The sequence below is a fragment of the Acipenser ruthenus genome, chromosome 25 (assembly GCF_902713425.1).
Source record: "Acipenser ruthenus chromosome 25, fAciRut3.2 maternal haplotype, whole genome shotgun sequence".
Taxonomy (NCBI): domain Eukaryota; kingdom Metazoa; phylum Chordata; class Actinopteri; order Acipenseriformes; family Acipenseridae; genus Acipenser; species Acipenser ruthenus.
The window spans coordinates 6,116,214-6,135,454 of record NC_081213.1 but is presented as its reverse complement, the minus strand read 5'-3'; the positions used below and the strand labels follow the sequence as shown (position 1 = coordinate 6,135,454).

General features: G+C 37.0%; 1 protein-coding gene across 7 annotated transcripts in view; it reads right to left on the bottom strand.

The window, feature by feature from the left end:
- Positions 1-214: 214 nt before the first annotated feature.
- LOC117414188 (heterogeneous nuclear ribonucleoprotein R) overlaps positions 215-19,241 on the bottom strand; it is a 28,623-nt gene continuing 9,596 nt past the window's right edge. Inside the window, exons 7-14 of one of the 7 annotated variants that reach the window (XR_009308814.1) lie at positions 18,881-19,016; positions 18,345-18,550; positions 17,971-18,120; positions 17,593-17,714; positions 16,797-17,335; positions 6,789-15,098; positions 3,519-3,588; positions 215-616 (exon numbers count right to left, since the gene is read on the bottom strand). Coding sequence is in view for 3 of the 7 variants with exons in the window: in XM_058999304.1 (XP_058855287.1) it covers positions 16,729-17,335; positions 17,593-17,714; positions 17,971-18,120; positions 18,345-18,550; positions 18,881-19,016 (1,221 nt within the window). In the remaining 4 variants the exon portion in view is untranslated. Of the gene's footprint in view, positions 617-1,799; positions 3,589-4,996; positions 15,099-16,629; positions 17,336-17,592; positions 17,715-17,970; positions 18,121-18,344; positions 18,551-18,880; positions 19,017-19,241 lie in introns of those variants that run through there. The other 6 variants (XR_009308815.1, XR_009308812.1, XR_009308813.1 and 3 more) reach the window with 6 other exon arrangements.

The window sequence follows — 19,241 nt, the reverse complement described above, 5'->3', positions numbered from 1 at the left end:
GTGCTCTGGCTCCAGCTTCTCTTCACTTTAATACAATGCAGCACTTAATACAGTGCTAAAGGTCTCTTTGGTGCTTCTTCACAGCGTCCCCATGGTTTAGTCATTGACTGCACTTGGTTAGGTCACCTTTCTCTGCTGAAACTGCTGGTGGCTAGCATACATTGGAGGTTTCTTAATGGATACCCAGCAGGTAAAAATGTGTTTCTATCTTCTTGACCTGTTGTAACAAGCCCCATTCACACCACTGCAAGGTTATGGTCTCAAACATGCAAAATCAGCACACCTAAGGGCTTCTAGCCAAAACGCTTGTCATTTAATTTTTGAAGTTTCTTTTAGTATTTCTAAACAAAACTACCAGTTCTGATACAGATAGTCCAGTGCTGGAAGAAAAGTCTGCACCTCTTTGTAATGGTGGATGATAAAATGCTGTTGCATCTGGAGTTCTTTGCTGTCTAAAATGAATTAGTCACAGAGAACAGGGCTGTACTGGGTTCTGTAGGCTGCTTGCTTAGGTTGTTTTTTTTAAGGGCTCTTCAATCCCAGAGTACTGATGAGTGCAGTGAAGGAGTAACACCAATCAATCCCGTCTGTCTGGGCTCTGAGGACACCAAAACCGCTTAAATAAATGAAAAGGAAAATGGAGAGGAAGGAAAACTATTTTATTCTGTCACTCCATGCAGACTTGCTCTATAAAGAAAACAGGTCAGATAAGAGCAGTTTTGGAACTGCGCAATGTTTCAGTCGGCGTGCTAGCAGATTAGCAAGCTCTAAAGCACATCAGATGGATTTACTGCAAACTGATCATCTTAAGTTGAGAAAAGGAAACTTTTCCTCCTTTTAGCATTGCATACAGTCTGATAGGCTTTCATGAGCCTGGTCTTGAACCAGTTTTCTTTTTATCAGGTCCAAATGTAATGCCAACAGTAGTAGCAGGGGATAGCGAGGAGTATATCTGGAGCTTTGCTGACGCCTTGCTGTCTTAAATGTGAACTTGTAAGCCTATGCTGACAATATCGGAATCTATAGGTATTGCCGTACCTGCAATACTAGGCTTCATGAGCAATAGCAGTTAATGGGGTCTGTTAAATTATGGAAATAGTGGTGGATTTAAATAATACCACACTTTAACAATAAAAACACCTTTTTAGGGTCTATTTAACCTGAAAAACAAAGTTCTATGGTCCTTGATTTACCAAATTTATATAAACCAAAATAAACAGTACCTTGTAGTCTCTGCTAAATCACATGCGATAGCAACAGCTGCCCTAGAGACATATAGAATGCAGCAACGGTGTTAGTTCCAGGACTGAGGGACTGTGAGTTATTCAGGTACTAAGGACATCTGTCCTTGTCTAAAATGTATCAAAGCAGGTCATCCACAAGTTATAAATTGGTTGAAGTTTATTTTATAATAAATGACTTCAGTGTTGTTGCTTCTTGCACAAAAATGCAGTTGTTTGCACTTCCATTTCGTTCATAACTATAAAACACTCAATAGTGGTACATTTAGAACTGCTGAAAAAATAACTTTACAAGTTTTTATTTCATGAGTCAAGGCAGAGTTGTTCAGGATATCACAATAAATGTGAGTCAGTAAGTGGTGCTGTGGTACAGCAATAAGAGTCACCACTGCTCACACTGTGCAAGAACAGAGATCTGTATAGATTTGTTTGACAGTTAGACATCATTTCTGTTATCAAGTTTATGAATTCTTAAACGCACTTTTCAACTGAACTGAACAGAACTGACAGGTCTTTTTGAAAGTACAATCTATCATCGTTTCATTAGAAATTATGAAATTTGTACGCATCTTATTGATAATAAGCAGAAATTCACAGTGCATTAACCACAGACACTGCAGTGTTGCTTTGTCAGTTTTACATTAATTGAAACAAATTCTTTACGTGCCTCGGCTTTCAGCTGCAGAAAAAAAAAACAACCTCATACTCCTATGCTAAGATTCGAGGGGTGGGGATGGGGGGGTTGAACTTATTTAAACCTCTAGAAAACTCCTCTGTTTGCTGCTGATTGCAGAAGCAACTTCACCCAAAATCTGATTTCCCAAACCTGCAAGTTTACTGCAGTGCTTCCATTCAGTCTGGTTCGATTCGAACCAAGGTCTCCAAGGGAGAAAAACCCGAGATGCTGGTTGCTGTGCCATCTAGTCCTCTGCATTTCGTATGAAAAGCCTTTCTCCCTGGAATGAACTTTCCTATAATCTTTATCAGATAACGAAATTAGCTTTCACAAATGTGATTAAAAGATATTTGCGTGACAGCTTCAGTTATATTCAGGTCCTTGAACACTTGACCTAACAAAGAAGGCTGTTTCAAAGGAAAAGGGAACAACATGTATTCTGTTATGCAGACATTTCAATGTTTGTTTGTTTTTTCACAATCTTGTGCATCAGTTTGCAAGACTAATCTCATTTGTACCATGGTGGAATACCTATAAGAGTCACTGTTGTTTTTGATGGTCTTCTTAGGATAAAATCTTATACCTGTGTTCCTGTTGTCAGCTTCCTCTGAGTAATTGGTTGAGTCATGGATATGGGATTTATATAAATCTGGTAACTGTTTTGAGTGATTTACCAGGGTTCTGATCTGTCTCATATAATAAGCATTGCAAGCGAGGCAATTTCATTTGTATTTTCATGACAGCTGGATATATGCAATATGTTAGTGTGACACACATACAGATGTACGGACGAACATGACTGCTTCCACCATTAGAGATAATTACCCTCTGCAGCTAATGCTTCAAAGTAATTTCCAAGTGAAGTAGGTGAAGTTCTCTTTGAGTGAGGCCAGGTGGCGCTACAGGCTGAGTTGGTAGCCTTTCATTATTTTCAAATGTGGAGGTTGGGATTTGAATCTGGACCAGAGCACAAGTGAAAAGAACTTGGTGCAAGCCCTTTATTGCAGATTCCAGTGTGATAAAGAGAAGATGTATTCTCAGGTGTAGCAATGAAAACCTGTAGGATCATGTCTATACAGAACTATTAATGCTGGACTCACAGAGGACCGACAGGGAGGGAAATATTTTCTTTGTGAATGAAGTATCAGAGCAGTTTTTATTCCTTTGAAAACTGGCACCAATTTCCTGTCTGTAATATCACAAAACCTTGTAGATAGTTGACTTTGAGATACAGGCTTTTACACCGAATCACAAGGGAAAGTATCAGAATACACAACTGATGTTTCGACGAAATGAAGTACCCACCTGCGCACTGAAAACTATCTTGTCTGTGTGTGATAAAAGATTACTGTGATCAATGTTGGCGTAAACATAAATCGACAACAGATGCAGTTAGATGTTTGATTTTCAGAACCTGGATACACAATGGTCCCTATATTAAAGTGATTGTATAGCGAATGAAAGTCTCAAGTCTCAAATGTGCACTTTTGAAAGAAACACGTTATAACAGGACATCTGGTCCTGCATTCGGTTAAAGAATGTTCTCAGTTTCCATGCCTTGTTCTTGAGGAAATCTGTTGCACTTCCTAGGTCATACTCACCTCAGCAGTCTTTGGGGTCAAAGCATGTTACTGGCTGAAAGCATGTCAATCGATACAGGAAGGAGCATGTCTGCTAAACAAATAATAATAATAATCATCAATAGAGAAATGACCAAGGAAGGAAGTCTGTTTGAAAGCAATGCCTACAAAGACTTCTTTAAAGTTATCTACTGGATATCATGTTTTTAAATAAAAACTCATGTTTACTTTAACACTTCAGACCTTTACAGCAAATAGAACAGTACTTCAACCCTGTTATCTGTAATATAAACTGCAGTGTAATGCAGTATTTTGCACACAACAATTGCATTTACAGTACAGTAGTACTGCTGTGCAAAACCATACTTGTAAATGTATTCTGGGTACCCTGCAGTACTATTGCAAAGCCATTGCATACAGATACTGCAGTGCTTTTATGGAAGGGGAATGCATTTGGAATAAATATCAATTGTTTGAGATCTGTTGTCCTGCTGGAAATCTAATTGAATAGTCTGGTTTGTCTGTGCAGATAAGTCACTTTTCTGCAGGCGGCCCTCTCAGTACGAATCATTATAATGATAGCAGATCCTGGCAGCACTTATTGTAACATGCTAACAATCACAATGGGATGTTGTATTTATGATGGAGAGTGGCCCCAGGGCGCCTCCTCTTCTCATCAGGAAGTGTATTTTTCCAATGATTCCGTTTTCCAGTCAATTTCTCCAAATAATCAGGGGCATTTCATTTAATCACATGTGCACTGCTTGGTTTGAAAAGCATCTGCTTTACCTTTTGCTTACCTAGCACAAGAAATAGTTAGGCTCCATAGGCTCCCTCACAAGCGCCATTTGTTCACTGTTTCAGTATTTCATGTATAAGTCAAATTTCTGTATAATACTTAACATAAATGCAGTCGCTGACATACAGTAAGCATTGCCAAAGAGCTTGCAAAAATCAGCATTACCATATATGGCAAAGGATTTTTTTTTTTTTTTTAAAGAAAAAATGTAGTCACTCAGCAAACATACTGCTCAGTCAATACTAATAAGTGACTACACTGCTGTTAAACCATTCTACGACAAAATTAAAAGTGTAAGTATAAATAAAATACAGGTGTGTACCAAATGTGAAGACATCATCTCAAAGTGCGTATCATTTATATTACCAGAGGTTAAAACCATGCATTAGAGCAAGTTAGTTTACTGGACATCACCTGTAATGGAACTTCAATTATAGAATACAGCTGTGTACCAAATATGGCAACAATATCTCAGTGTGCTTTTTTATCACACAGCAACCACATGACCTCAACTGAACCTAAAATGTGCTGTTTTATTTTTTATTTTATTCTTATGTACTGGAAACACTAGAAGTTTGTATCCCTAGTCACTGCCGTCTTTCCACACAAATAAGTCTCCGTTTAATACTTGTAAGACTCATCCAAGGGGAGGCTCAGTAAAAAAAAAAAAAAAAAAAAAAAAAAAAAAAAAAAATCCGCTTTTCACATCTTTCACTTGAAAAGAGCTGGTGTTTTTAGCGCTGGGCTGCCTTATGGCGCTGTTCTGATTTAGTTATAAGAGGCCACTTCCATTTTGAACTTCCACTACTCTTACATTTGATGCATTTTTATAAAAAGAAATACATGTTGCCCCAACTCATGTTCTCAAATGCGTATGGTACTCTGTATGCAGCTACACTGTTTCTGGTTGAATAGTTTTGTAGTGCCCTCTAGTGGTTTGTTTCTGCCACAGCATCATCAGCAGGCCAGCCATGTTTCTGCTAGGCTGAAAGTAATTACACTTGCCTTGTTTCCAATAAGAAAAGGAAGGAAAATGTTACTATGATATAATGCACTTGACACATTTACAGTGCAGTGTTGGATTTATGTTGTACTGTCATTTGTTTGAAAGAAACTGCAGACACAATGCAGAATGCTTCTTCTCCTAAATACCACCCTCACAACCAAAGTGCTCTAAAACCCATAAAATATTCCTACAGCATAGTATTGTCTTTACATAATCACCAATGCAGCAAATTGCAAGAACACTTAAAAAAAAATACGATTAGTAAAAAAAAAAAAATCCATTTTAAATAGTAACAATTGCACATTTTATTCCACAGTTTTTATTTATTTATTTGGCTTCACACTGCTTGTTTATGCGTTCCTTTTTGGCATGTATTATTCTGCTTTAGGGAGTATTATGTTTTTAGAAACAGCTTTTTATTTTTCTACATCAAGATAATAACACAGTGGAAACGATAGCTATAAATGCACGACACCCCCCAAAATATCCACAATGAGATGCTGTAACATCAACTTTTAACAATACACACACAAAAAAAAACCCTGCAGGTTGTGGGTTTGGTGTTCTAAGTGTGATGGCACATCTTTTGGGTGACCATTGTTTTGTATTTTAATTTATATTATTTTTGTTAATACAAGTGCATACACCACTGCTTTAAATGCTACCCTTTCTGCCATTGCAATAACGTGTGGTAAAGAATTGGATAAGCTGTGTAAAAAGAAAACTGTGACTGCCACCAGCCTCAAACACCTACCTATCATGAACCTCCTTCAGAAGCAGTATTTGCATCCTACGTTGTTTAAATCATTTAAATAGGCCCCACTGCCTGTAAGCAACCACTGCATTCACCCATATCCTCTGCCTGTACACATTTTGACACATCACAATAAAACACATACACTTACAAAAAAAAAATCACAAATGGAATTAAGATTAAATAAAAAGTCCAGACTTGTTTGAAACAAACACACTTTATTTATACCTGAAAAACCTTAAAGACGTTTAACAAAATTACTTTGCTGGGTTAAGTAACTACCAGAGCTGCTACAAAGCTATGACTTTATATACCTATAAGACCATTAAACCCAGTTTTTTTATTATTATTTTTTTTTCACTTTCAGTTTTCTTGAATAAAATATCCCCAGTGAATATCTATAAAGTATAATGCATTAAGTTAATTTAGGATATTTAATCCATATATATAATTTTGCATTTCAAATAAACTTCATTTCTATATTGAATTCAGTTTGTTATTGTTACGGAATTACAATTAGTAATAAGTTGTTGTTACTGTCAGGAGTGTTCTAAAAATGTGCTTCTGTTCCACACCTGGATTTGAAATACATTTTAGTTGCCATGTACACAGATTTCTTTACATTTATTGCACTAAAACAATATAAACTATTGTGTCTAAAAGATGTGGAATCAAGAAAGTAAATAATAAATAAAGACATGGAAAAAAAATAAAGAAATATTTTGAGCCCACCTGTCAGAGATGTCAGCAACAATCAGCATATTCCCCAAAGGTCATGGAAGAGTACCACCACAAGGGGGCAGCACCGTCAGCACACCATGCTGTCCCGCTCTTCTGCTATGCATGGGAAGGGAAGCTTTGCTAAATGGTAATAATTAAATCTGTTTAGCTGTACAGAAGGATATACGTATATTATGGTACACTTTCTCAAATATCCTGTTTTCCCCAGACATGCATTTCAATACCTAGTAGCTCCTGAAAGCAATTAAACTAGCCTCTTTTCATAGAAACCTATATACATCACGGACAGCTAGAAAATACCTGAACTATCAGTGGGGGATCTATTCATTTAGCTCAACAGACAGACTACTGACTGTTTTATACTAGCACAGCCATCAGCAGCCATTTCTATGGGCTGCTCTGCAGATCCATCAAGAGGCATGCTCTGAACTGGATCATAAGTTGATTCATATCCATTCGTTTATACTGTATTCCGCTTGGTGATGTCAAATGTCTCTGACAAAGCAGAAAGGGTTAAAAAGCAGTGGTAGATCCAAATTAATCAAGAACCCTCCCTGGCTTATTGCATACTTTTAAAAGACAAAAGGAGAGCCTCAAATGCAGTTAAAGATGTTGGTTTGCTTAACCTTGGTAGACCAAGGATCCTATTGTAATGATATAAACAGTGTCACTGTTGAGATCAACTGAATACACCTCAGGTCTGTTTTGTTGCTGTCGAACGTGATTGCTGCATTGCATTAAATGCTGGTCATCTGCTCTGGGTTACTGAGCTGTGGGCTGAGACGTCAAATACCATGACCGCAATGTCTCTCAAATTATTTTACCAAAGAGGCAGGACTTGGTACCACAGACATGTATTATGCTTCACATGCAAGCCTATAATATGGCTTCTGTAAATCAGCTTTGTTAAAGCGACATGGATACACTGTATTTCATACATGACAGGTTTGTTCATAACAAGATCATTTACAGCGACAGCTGACAAGTCGAGTGTTCCTGCTGCTTCAAACTAAGCAGAAGATACAGTGTGAGGGTATCTACTGTAAGGTAATGACTGTTGTACTCCTCTAAATGTGCACTGTATTACAGAAGCTTATTTATGCAACAGCTTGAGTTGCATTGGTTTATTTATTATAAATATTTAGCATGTTATACAACTAAGACTAGCCTTGAGAAGCTGTGCTCCTTGTTAACAGTCATACCAGATGTCAATGTCTAGCACGTCCAGGAAACCGTTTGATCAATGCTGTGTGGGCCAGCAGCCCGTAACTCAGGATCATATGTGACACTGACAAGACAGTCTGAAACTGGATGATCTACATCAGCCTGGTACTCTATCAGAAGCAAATGTGTCTTAGATTTGCCAAGCCTGAATTTTCGCTCAGAAGACACTTCCGGGCTTTACCCTGGCAACCAAGCAATAGTGTTTGTGTGTGTATGTGTGCGTGCGTGCGTGCGACTGTGTTTTTGGCTATAGATTGCTCCTGAAAGCAATTCAACTTGACTTGCTTTTTGTGTAGGCCAAAATTGCTCCTCATGTGCCCCTAGAACCAAACAACTAGTTAATTTGGGTGCACAAGCTTGCTTTGCACATACCTTAAATATATATTTTCTTGTTGGATTGATTTGCAAATCTGAACACACCTTCGTAACGGCAGGGGAACGAAACATGCCCAACAGTAGACTGTTACAGCAGACTGAAACACCCACCCACTGGCTATAAATAGATCTATGAGTATAACTGTTTGCAAGAGCACACTGCTGTGATTTGCCTTGGTAGGAAAACAGCTTATAATATAAAGGTCTCTTAAGCACTGTTTATTTATTGTATTGTAACTAATATGGATTTTAGGAGTGCATTATCAACTGGTTGTAAACAGCTTTGATGATAGGTTTCTGCAAAAGTGGCTGTGAAGACAACACTTCAGCTTAGGGAACAACCTTGTGGTGAAACTGAATTTTCCCATTGTAAACTTTGGAACGTCGCTTAAAAGAACACCCTTTTGGCACCGATAGCGATTTTGTTTTGCAACCCAATAACTCATCATCATAAAACTCAAATTCAAATGGTTTATTCAATCTTTTCAAAACTGACTTGTCATCGCAAGAGTAATCTGGAGCTGCTGCTGCATTTTTAACATGTGTAGGGATGCTGCTTATAACGATTGTTATAAAAATGAATTCTCCTCTTCATAATTCCTGTTATAGCCACTGCTGCATTTTTACTGTCTGTAGGAGTGCTTTGTTAATTTAGTTTGTCAGTTAGTTTATTTCTGTTAGTTTGTCAGTTTATTATTATAGTTTATTAACAGACGCTTGCCTATTGTTTATCTCTTACTTATTCTGTTCCTGTCATATGTTGATGCACGTGCGTCATGGCATAAGTGACAAATACATTTGTATTTATTAATTGATATCGTGACTGGCCTTGGCATATTGTGTCCGGTGGCCATCTCTGTCTTAGAGAACAGTTCGGCTCAGAGGACACTTCGCTTGCTTCCCCAGGGGTGTTCTCTTGGCCAGAGACAACTGCATATTTTTTCTTTGTTACAAATCATGGGTGAATACACTCTGTACTGGGTATTTTATGTTGACAAGAAAATATATCAAGACAATTGTTTTGTAATTAACAGCTTTTTCTGAGTTTAATGAGGAAAAACAGAATCGGCTCAAAATAAGTTTAAAGGGACATCATGTGATCAAAAATAAAACCTGAAAACCTCAAGCCCTAATTATAGCCTACTGTGCAAGTGAGGTAAATTACTTTATTTAACTGTGCTATCTCTTACATCAACATGAAATGTCCTAGTTGGTTTGTATTTTCTTTTCAAGCGTGCCTTGAAGACAAGTCTGCGGCCAATGTTCGTAATGTTTGATTGAAACATATTTAGTCTATATTTAACCATTGCTGTAGTTTTCATGTACAATGTACATTCAAAAATGATACTTTGTTACATTCTTATTTAACTACTGTATATATAAGAATATAGTATAGGGTGCTATGTAAGATACAAGCTGATTTTCATGAAGTGCTGGACAGAGCGGCTGGCGAACTCTGACCCCTCGTGAAGTGGATATCATCTTGTACCACCCTATACAATCCCTATATATAATATTCCTTTATCATTTTTGATAGAATTGGAATTTGAAGCATAAAAATGCCAAATTATTTGTTTGTGTTTACTTAAATTAATAAGTATACCTTGGCAAGGGGAAAAAAAAGACATTCAAAATCCATTCTTACCCTGGTGTCCATAGTCTGTCTTCATCACAGACCCCACCTAGCAAGCCGACATCATGACATGTCAGGTCAGGGCAGGGCAGCTTCAAGCACGCTTCCCTGATAGATAGTCAGGTGACAAAAGGAAGTAGTTAAAACACAAAAATTACTTACTTACATCTTTCTTGGAAGTCATCTGAAAATCAGATTTTTCTTTTTTGCTGGATTTTTTTGTTGTAAACCAGGAGAGCTGGAAACAGCACGTGGATTTCTGTGTCAAAGCATTTAAACTATATTGGATCATTTTTTCTGCTTTCAGTATATACGTAGATTACATCACTCAGAATTTGTCTTGACCAGTCAAACAATAAAATGTTTTGTTTGTTTTTTTTTTCTCACTGCGGTCGAACTGTTTCTGCATTTCATTAACAAACAGAAACCAGGCAGTGACTGAATTTATGTTTCTCGAGGTTCTTGGATGCGAGTCATACAAGGAACTGGATTTGGTCAATCTTTTATGTCAACATCTGAAGGGCTGCCGGTTTGAACTTGCCAATTTTACTGTACAATGAAACACTAGGGAATTTTCTATGGACATCATTTCCCATTCTAATACAGGATCCGTTACTGAAATTAGGAATATGGCACTTGTCATAATATTAGTATTACTTGGAACAGTCTCGACATTGTACTCTAAGTTTTGATGTCTTCTACTGAAAATGATCAAATTAAATGTCTGTGACATGCTTACTTGACGGGGTAAGAAATTGAGGGCACTTTATGTTCAGGATTCTTTTTATGTCATCATGTAAAATTTGATGAAATATGTATGAAAAAGCACCCAGCATATGGTCTGTAAACAATGTATGTGAGTACAGTACATGAGTGATCAAACAGGTCCAAGATTGTTTTGCTTTTTTTCAAGCTGGGTTCTGCCAATTGACAAAAATGGGAGGGCAATTATTATTTTATTTTTTTATAGTTTTCCAACAATAACAGGTTTTAATGAAAATATGCATTCCAATGTATAAATTAAGAAAAATTGCAGTGAAAATGCCTGTTTGTATTCCAATACCTGTTGTAGAAGAAAATACATTTCAATTAATTCCATCTTCCACAGTATTGAACCCAGTACCACTTAAGTTTGCTGTTTTTAAAGTATTGGTCTACCTCAATTTAGATTGGTATTATCAGTGCAATGTGTTTACTGCACAACTGTTTTTTTTAAACTACTTACAAGCAACCTTTTTAGTGACAATCTGCACTATACGTATTCAATACTCTGAAGAGTATAAGATTATTTCTCATAGCGATGTAACATCAGGGACTGAATGAATACAAATCCATTTTCAATTTTTAAAGAAAAAATATATGACTTTTAAAATGTGCGTGCACATGCCAGCTCTTTAATGGATTCAGCAAAGTCTTAAATCATGTATGCACATGGAGTTAATCTATTTATAACATGAGAATAGATTCTGTTTAGTTTTTCAGACAAGGGCCAAATTACAGCAAACCCAGTATTTGGTTAGCATTTGGTGATTATCAAACTGAACCGAATCTGTTGCAATTGCTGGTGACTGACAAGATAAAGATTGATACATACTGGTTTATATAATGTATACCTGGAAGGCTGACCACACTACACTACATAGCAGCAACAACTGTCGGGGAATAGCCCAGTAAATAGATTATAGTAATGCACAACAGGGAAATAAAAATGGCCATCACAATTCAAACAAGCTATTTTCCATGCACAAAAAACATTAAAATATTACATGGTTATCCCTCTATGTATGTTACAAAACCATATTACTAACCAACACAGGGGTAAACTTAAAAATAAAAAGATCAACAATGATGAGAACTGCTGGTAGGTTTGAGCCAGGACAGATGTGCGATTGATAACCAAAGAGGATAGAAAAAGAGAAGGAGATGCGACACCTTTTATTGGACTAACTAAACAATAATTAAACCAAAGAGGAAAACACTTTCATCTGTTACAGGATAAAAAATGTTGACACTTACCTTTTCAAAACACATAAACCCTCAGTTTAGATTCACTAAAGGTCTGTGCAAGCACCACAGCTCGGGTTTATTCACCTATTCACAGTATTCACTTGCAAAAATAAAAGACTGTACTGGACCTGCATTAAAAAGGATGTAATTGAAAAATACGGATTTGTAAAGCATGTATGGACTAAGTAATAGCAATATATATGTGAGCAAGACTGACTGATAAATAGGGGGGGAAAAAAACAAATATTATAGCTAAAATCTTCAAAAGCATTGAAGGTTTAGTTGTTTATTTAAGAAATATAGCGTTTCTTTCCAATCCAATTCTTGCAAATCCTTTTGAATAGTACATTTTCTTGCAATAAGGTGAGATGTTGTTTTTTATTCTTTAATGTGGTTATTTTTATGTGTCTGGGCTAGCAGGACAAACACTTTTGCAGTAATGTTTTGACACTCTGCATGTACTGTGAGTTTATTTTTTATCATGTAACAGCCCGAATCCTAGAGGTGAACTAAACATTTAGAGATTTCTTACCACCTATCAGTGGTTGTTAAACAGGGGCTTGTGCTGGCAGCCCAATGGTCACTGACCGTCCCAAGCAAGCAAAGACCTCAAGGGGAAGTCAGTTTAACTGAAGTATATTCATAAAGAGCTTTCTATTCCATCTCGTAATAAAGTTATTGTTGGGTGGGAGCATGTCTGAACTGCAAAACATTTAATACTTTGCCAATTTTTTTTTTTTTTAAATGCTGGTAACCATTGGACCAATATACAAGTTCAAAACACAAGCTTTCAAAACAGGTCTATTCATGTGACACACTTGAATTTATGATATATGCTGGTTCAATAAAAAATTCTCACCATCTACATTGTTCTTTTGTTTTGTTTTTTTTCTGTACCAATATGACTAGCACCAAGTTTTTCACATTCCCATACAGATAAAAGGGGTTTAAAATGAATCATGCCAAGTCCTATGTAGAAAATAATGAATCTGTAAACTTGACCTTTACTGTGATCTATTTGTATCACCAGATCTTTATAGAGAATCATTTTGGTTGAAATATGACAGAAGAATGGCTAGTATTAACCTTTAATATTGCATGTTTATATAATTAAAAACAGGCTAATAGCTGTTTGATAGAAATATGTATGCAAATAGGTTCTGGTCAGAGTTTTCGAAGAATTTGAATAGCCAGAGAATAAAGAACTTGTTTCATTATGGGTTTTAGAACGATACCCAAGTTTGTCCTCACAGCTGGCATTTATTTAATTGTTATTTTATGAAGAAAAGTCTACCTCTGTAGACACGTTCCGGATAAGCCAGCTTTAGTATAGGAATTTAGTTAGCATGGGTAGTTGATATAAAAAAAGTTGTATTCATAAAGGATTATATTGCCCAGGCACAGGTTTTTATATTTACTGGGGCCCTCATGCTTCACACTGTGTTTACTTGAAGAAAGTCATTAAAAAGGGCAAAAACTAAAACTTGACTTTAGTATTACAGAATGGATCTACCTCACAGGACATTACCTGCACAGAGAAAAAACCCTGTCTGGAATCCTGACTGACAATATATTCCATCCAAGAAGTACTTACAAATAATGAAATAATGCACTCCACAGTATGGGAGATTACAAAATTTGGTAAAAGTTTTTTTTTTTTTGTTTGTTTATGAACACTTTAAAGACGTTACTGCTAAAATTATAAAACATGCAAAATAAGCATATACTATAACAGAATAATAGAGCAAGTAATTCAAATGTGGGTCTATTCTAAATTACATAAACAGTGATGAATCATGACAGTAGACACATTATCTTGCTCACCATACTATAAATTAGATCAACAAAATATTATTTATCTAGCTAGATTATATAATCACAATATAAATAAAATAAATATATAACTTTTACATGTATTGGCATATCCACCCTATACAATAGCCGGTGCCCGATCATGATCAATGATCAATCGGGTTGTGCGTCCAAGTGTGTAATGCACAGGTTTGGTGCCAATTGTACCAGCAAATACATGGAACTGGTTAGTCCTCAGATTTAAGAAATGTAAAAGAAGAGCCATGAGGCTCAACTCAGTGCTGAATCAATCTTCTCAGGCTGGGAGAATCCTTTTTACCAGTAACAACAGAACACAGTGGATTGCTGCCAAACAAACTGGAAGAAATGCATGTTCTTTGTTGTTTAACCTTGAAGTTTGCCCTCCCAGGGTATCAAGCGCGATGGTCCTGACTGCAGGACTTGGGGAACGTTTTTTTTAATACATCCAATAGAAATCTGCAAACACATTTAACAGACTTAAGTGGACTACAATGTGTTAACAGTTGTGCTTAGGGCCAACCTTAACAACATGTTGCAGTTGAGAGCACCGTCTCCTGCAGACGTGACTATTTGACAAAATTTGCGCCAGCCTGCTATTTGTGTCCGAGGGTCACGGATTCCCTTCAAGACATCCATCCGCAATTCTGCGCCCAAATATAAATATATTAGGCAGTGCGTGCACCAAATGTACGAAGGCTTACAGCTGTACTTGCCTGCCACGCTATAATAACCTTTTGTTTTAAATAAGGTTTTTATACTGTTTGGGGATGCTTCACAACTGAAGTCTTCATCTGAGGACTGAACTGTTCTTGATGTTTTGCTCAGTAAATAAAACTCTCTGTTGCTTGTTGTCTACCCTGTACTGTATCTTAAACTGATTGAAGGATTGAAATGCCCATTAGCCTGGCTATATCAAAAACTGACCAAGTACTTCTGATTATTTTTCTTTATGGCAGTTTGGTCAACTTGCCATAAACACTAGTCACAGACATACTGGGAAAGTGATGGATACCCATATTTGGAAAGCTGGTGGTCCAGCTTTCCTCACAATATAGGAATTTCAATCCTTGTACTGAGCAAAACATCCAAAAAATGAAAGCAGTGCCATAAACCCCAGAGGAAGAAACCCCTCCAGTTAGTCGTGAAGAGTTGAAACCAAGCTCACCCTTCATGAAGAACACAGCTGTGATGTGTTCCTCACTCTATCGCTGGAGATGCCGCTTCTTCACCTGGGTAATTTGGAATAAAAGGAGAAACTTAAAAAACCGAACAAAAGTTTAAAAAGAAAACAAAATAAACCAAAAGGTCCACCAGGAGAGAAAAGATGATAAAACAAATATTAAAAGAAAAAAAAAATCTTAAAAGCGGATATGCATTTCATTTCTGTTTGTAAAGACATGCTTTATCTCTAGGAAGTTTAACCCTTTGGTTTCCCAGGAGTGTGTAATCCAAAATCCTGCAAACTTGTCTGTATTGCCCACTAGATGTACCCATTGTTTTGGGTACCTGCTCGTCTTTCATCAAATGTTCTATCTCAATAAGCTAAAAATCACTGTTTTCAATAAATAAACTTATTCTGCATAAAGATCCCAATAAACAGTTTCTTGCTAGATTTTCAGAGCTATCAATTTAAGATTTAATTTTACTTGCTCTGCGTTTGTCTATTCTCCAGCACAATACATAGAATATAAAATTATAAAATTACACTGGCAATCAGAGGGTTAAACTTTTGTCAGATATAAATTTCAAGTTTGGGAAGGTTTACCCCATCTAGTTTTAATGACATGGATGATGGCATTGGGCCTTTTATCTCCATAATTTCAGTTAAATAAACTTTTTTTTTTTTTTTGGAAAATGGCTGATTTAAAGAGACACAATAAAACCAAAATGAACTGCCCTTCTAATAATTTGGTGTCTTAAAAACAATTACTACTTCATTTTTGCCATTATTATTTAAAACATTTGTTTTCAATATTTGTTCTTCTTTTAAAGCATTGTTTGATTATAGCAGTCACATACAATTTTTCATTCAAACAAGGTCCTTTCAGAAGTCACAATTGAATTAAATATTTCATAGAAATAGCCGATTATTGAATGATGTACTTTTTAGTTTTATTGAAATGTAACAAGAACAAGTTATAAATACAATCACATCAAAGAACAGATTGCCACGTCTCTTATGGTTTAGCCAAACCAAATTCTCTTGGGCAGATTTGCAAAAAGGTTTGAAGTTAGAACAGTTTAAAAAACACAATTAACCTACTTCTACAAATGCTAAAACATACAATTTTCCGTTAATTCCGAATACAAAAAAACTGTGTTTTTTTTTTCTTTCATAACTGGAACCCCCCCGCCCCCCATCTCTTTAAACCATTGAGAATAAAGCACTAGCTTTAGGCCTTTATGTACAAGCAAATCCCTATGGCAGTCTATCACAAATCTGAAGGGAGAAAAAGAAACGTTTGATTCCTGCAGGATAAGCATGATTAAAATGTCTCCCCAAACTTTTTGGAAATGAGTGTCCACCTTTTAAATGTTAAACTGTAGCCTTAAAAAAAAATACAAACAAAAAATAAAATATAAGCACTTTACTGTCATGTTTTTAAAGCCATAAATGTCCCAAGTAACACAAGGAAAGGAAAAAGGATAATAAGTAAATAAGATGTGTATATTCACATATAGTGATTCTCATCTTCAGCCCAATACATACTGCAGCCAATCGAAACTTGAACGGTGAAGAGTTTAAGCCAATTTATTGCATTTTGTTATGTTTTTTTTTTTTTTTTTTGCAGGATGAAGTAATTTAAGAGCCAATCAAGTTGTTGCCAACCTCCTTTTTTTCCAATGCCCTCACTTTGTCTACTTCCACTGTTGCCCATAAGAATCCTGATAAAACTCCTGGTTGTCATTATTGTAACCATAGTTACCAGAATAGTCGCCACCCTGCTGGAGAGGCTGCTGAGCGATGGGTTGGGAGCCCCAATTCTGCTGGTTGTTGGTCTGGCGGCGCTTGGAATCTGGCTGGTTGTACACATCTGCCTTCCTCTTTCCCCCTACGTTCCCTCCGCGGTTCCCTCTGGCTCCCCTCACACCGCGGCCCCTCTGCTGCTGGGATGGACCCCCTCTGCCACCTCTGCCCCCCCGTGGAGCTCCCATGGGGGCCCCTCGCTGGGAATAGCCGACTCTGCCTCGTGGCGGGGGAGCCCCACGGCCCCTGGGGAGAGGGGGGGCACCCCTGCTAACTCGGCTGCCTCTTCCTCGAACAGCATAGCCATCATCGTAACCGTAATAGGGATCTTCATAGCCACCACGGTAGTCATGGTAATCACATCCATAGTAATCATCATAGTATTCTTCATAGTTGTAGTAATCTGGAGGGTACACATATCCACCTCTCCCTCCTCTACCTCTGCCTCTAACAGGAGGGGGCATGCGTGGCGGAGGATAATAGTAATAATCTTCATACCTGAAAAAATATATAGGTAAATGTTGCGAGTGGAAACTGGAAAGCATACCTATGCACCACCACCAACTAACTATGTCATCACCAAATACATTGACAAAACTCCTCCTTCATACATTGTTCATGTTGCTATTAGGTAGGGTAAAAATAGTAAACAAATGTTTTAGAAAATGTTTGAATCAGTTACACACTATAGGCACATTTTCTGATCTGTTCAACTGCAGTGTTCTTTGAGCTGGGTGTCTGTAGCCGGGGCTTACCCTGTGTTTCTGGTAGTCTGTCTGGCAGCTTGGCGCTCCTTTCGTTTCTTATCAGGGGGTTTCGCAAGGACTATTTCAATTTCTTCTCCCTCCAGTTCTCTCCCATTCATTCCCTGCATAGCCTGGAATGGTATTTAATTATTTACAAACAGAGCTTTAACTAGCACAACTATCAGCAGAATAGAAAATGATAGCAGATGTTATCTTATCAAATGCTGATATTGCACTTTTCTTTTTCCTCTGTATGATTATTATTCTTAATCCCTTCCACACAGGGATTAAATAAATATTTTACAGCACATGCTAATGCTAAAAATGTGTTACCATCTTGCTTTTGCAAACTGTTCAAATGTCAATACTTTAAATATTTGTACAAACCTTCACTGCAGCATTCCTGTCCTCAAAATGAACAAAAGCATAGTCTTTAAGTTTCTTCACACGCTCCAACTTCCCAAATTCAGAGAAAGTCTTCTCCAGCAGTTCTTCAGTTACAGGGGTAGCTAGATTTCTTACAAAGAGAACCTTGACCTGATAGACAAGAAGGTGACATTATCATATCTCACACTTTTTCTGTATGTATTTTCCATTTCTAATTGGACAACACCTGTAATCAAAGGTGGACCAAATGTGAAAAGACTCAACTGGAATGTAACGGAACTTAACGACGAGAATCATACATGAAGTCACTATCTTTAGGTCCTTATAATATGGAAATCAAAAAAATGTTCAAGTCCCTGCCCCACAATACATACCTTAGCCATAATGTCTGGATCTGGCTCCTCAACAGGGTCAGCCCACTCGACAGTGACCGGATTGCCCCATACTTTGACCTTCCCACTCATGAGTCTGCGTCTTGCCTGGGCTGCAGATTTGTGGTCTTCGTATTCGAGGAAACAGAAGCCTCTGTTTTTCTTCTTGTCGTCAGGCTGATGGTAAAGAATCACATCCACAAGGCCCTCTGGAAAAAGCAGGGGGTAAAAAGGTCAAAAAAATGTTTTACCTCCCAACACAATTCCACGCACACATGAATCTCCATAATATGACACGTGAAAATCTAATTGAAAAAATGTAAATAAAGATAATACCTGAACTTAAATAAGACCAAAAGGCAATGCCTCATAGTTGCTTAGAAGACAAGTACACATTTCTCCAAAAAAAGAGATAATGAAGAAAAAATATCTGTCCTTCCTTGCATTTCTAGCTGTCCTATGAATAGAAATATACCAAATGGTACAAAAACAAAACCACAGTAAGGACAAGAGCAAGGAAGGACTCATCTTTCTCTAACCTGTGACTTTGCTGAAATCTTCCAAGATGCTTTCCCTGGTCTTGTTCTTTGGAATTGATCCAACAAACAGCCGATTGTTTGCAACAGAGATGCAGACACCCAGGTATTTACCAGACCGGATTTCATAGTTATCACACTAAAAACAAAAAGTTCAGGGGGAAAAACAAATCCCCCAAGTTAAGAGCACAAGAGCTTACAATAGTCAAGAAACTTATTTTATTCATTTTATAGATTTGGTAACGGGCCTCAGAAAGATCCTTTTGTAAATGTTTTTTTTTTTAAAAACCTCTCTCATAGTTGTATACGGGGGAAAATGCATCTTGAAGAACTGTAAAAACTTATTTTTAAAAAATGTATTCAT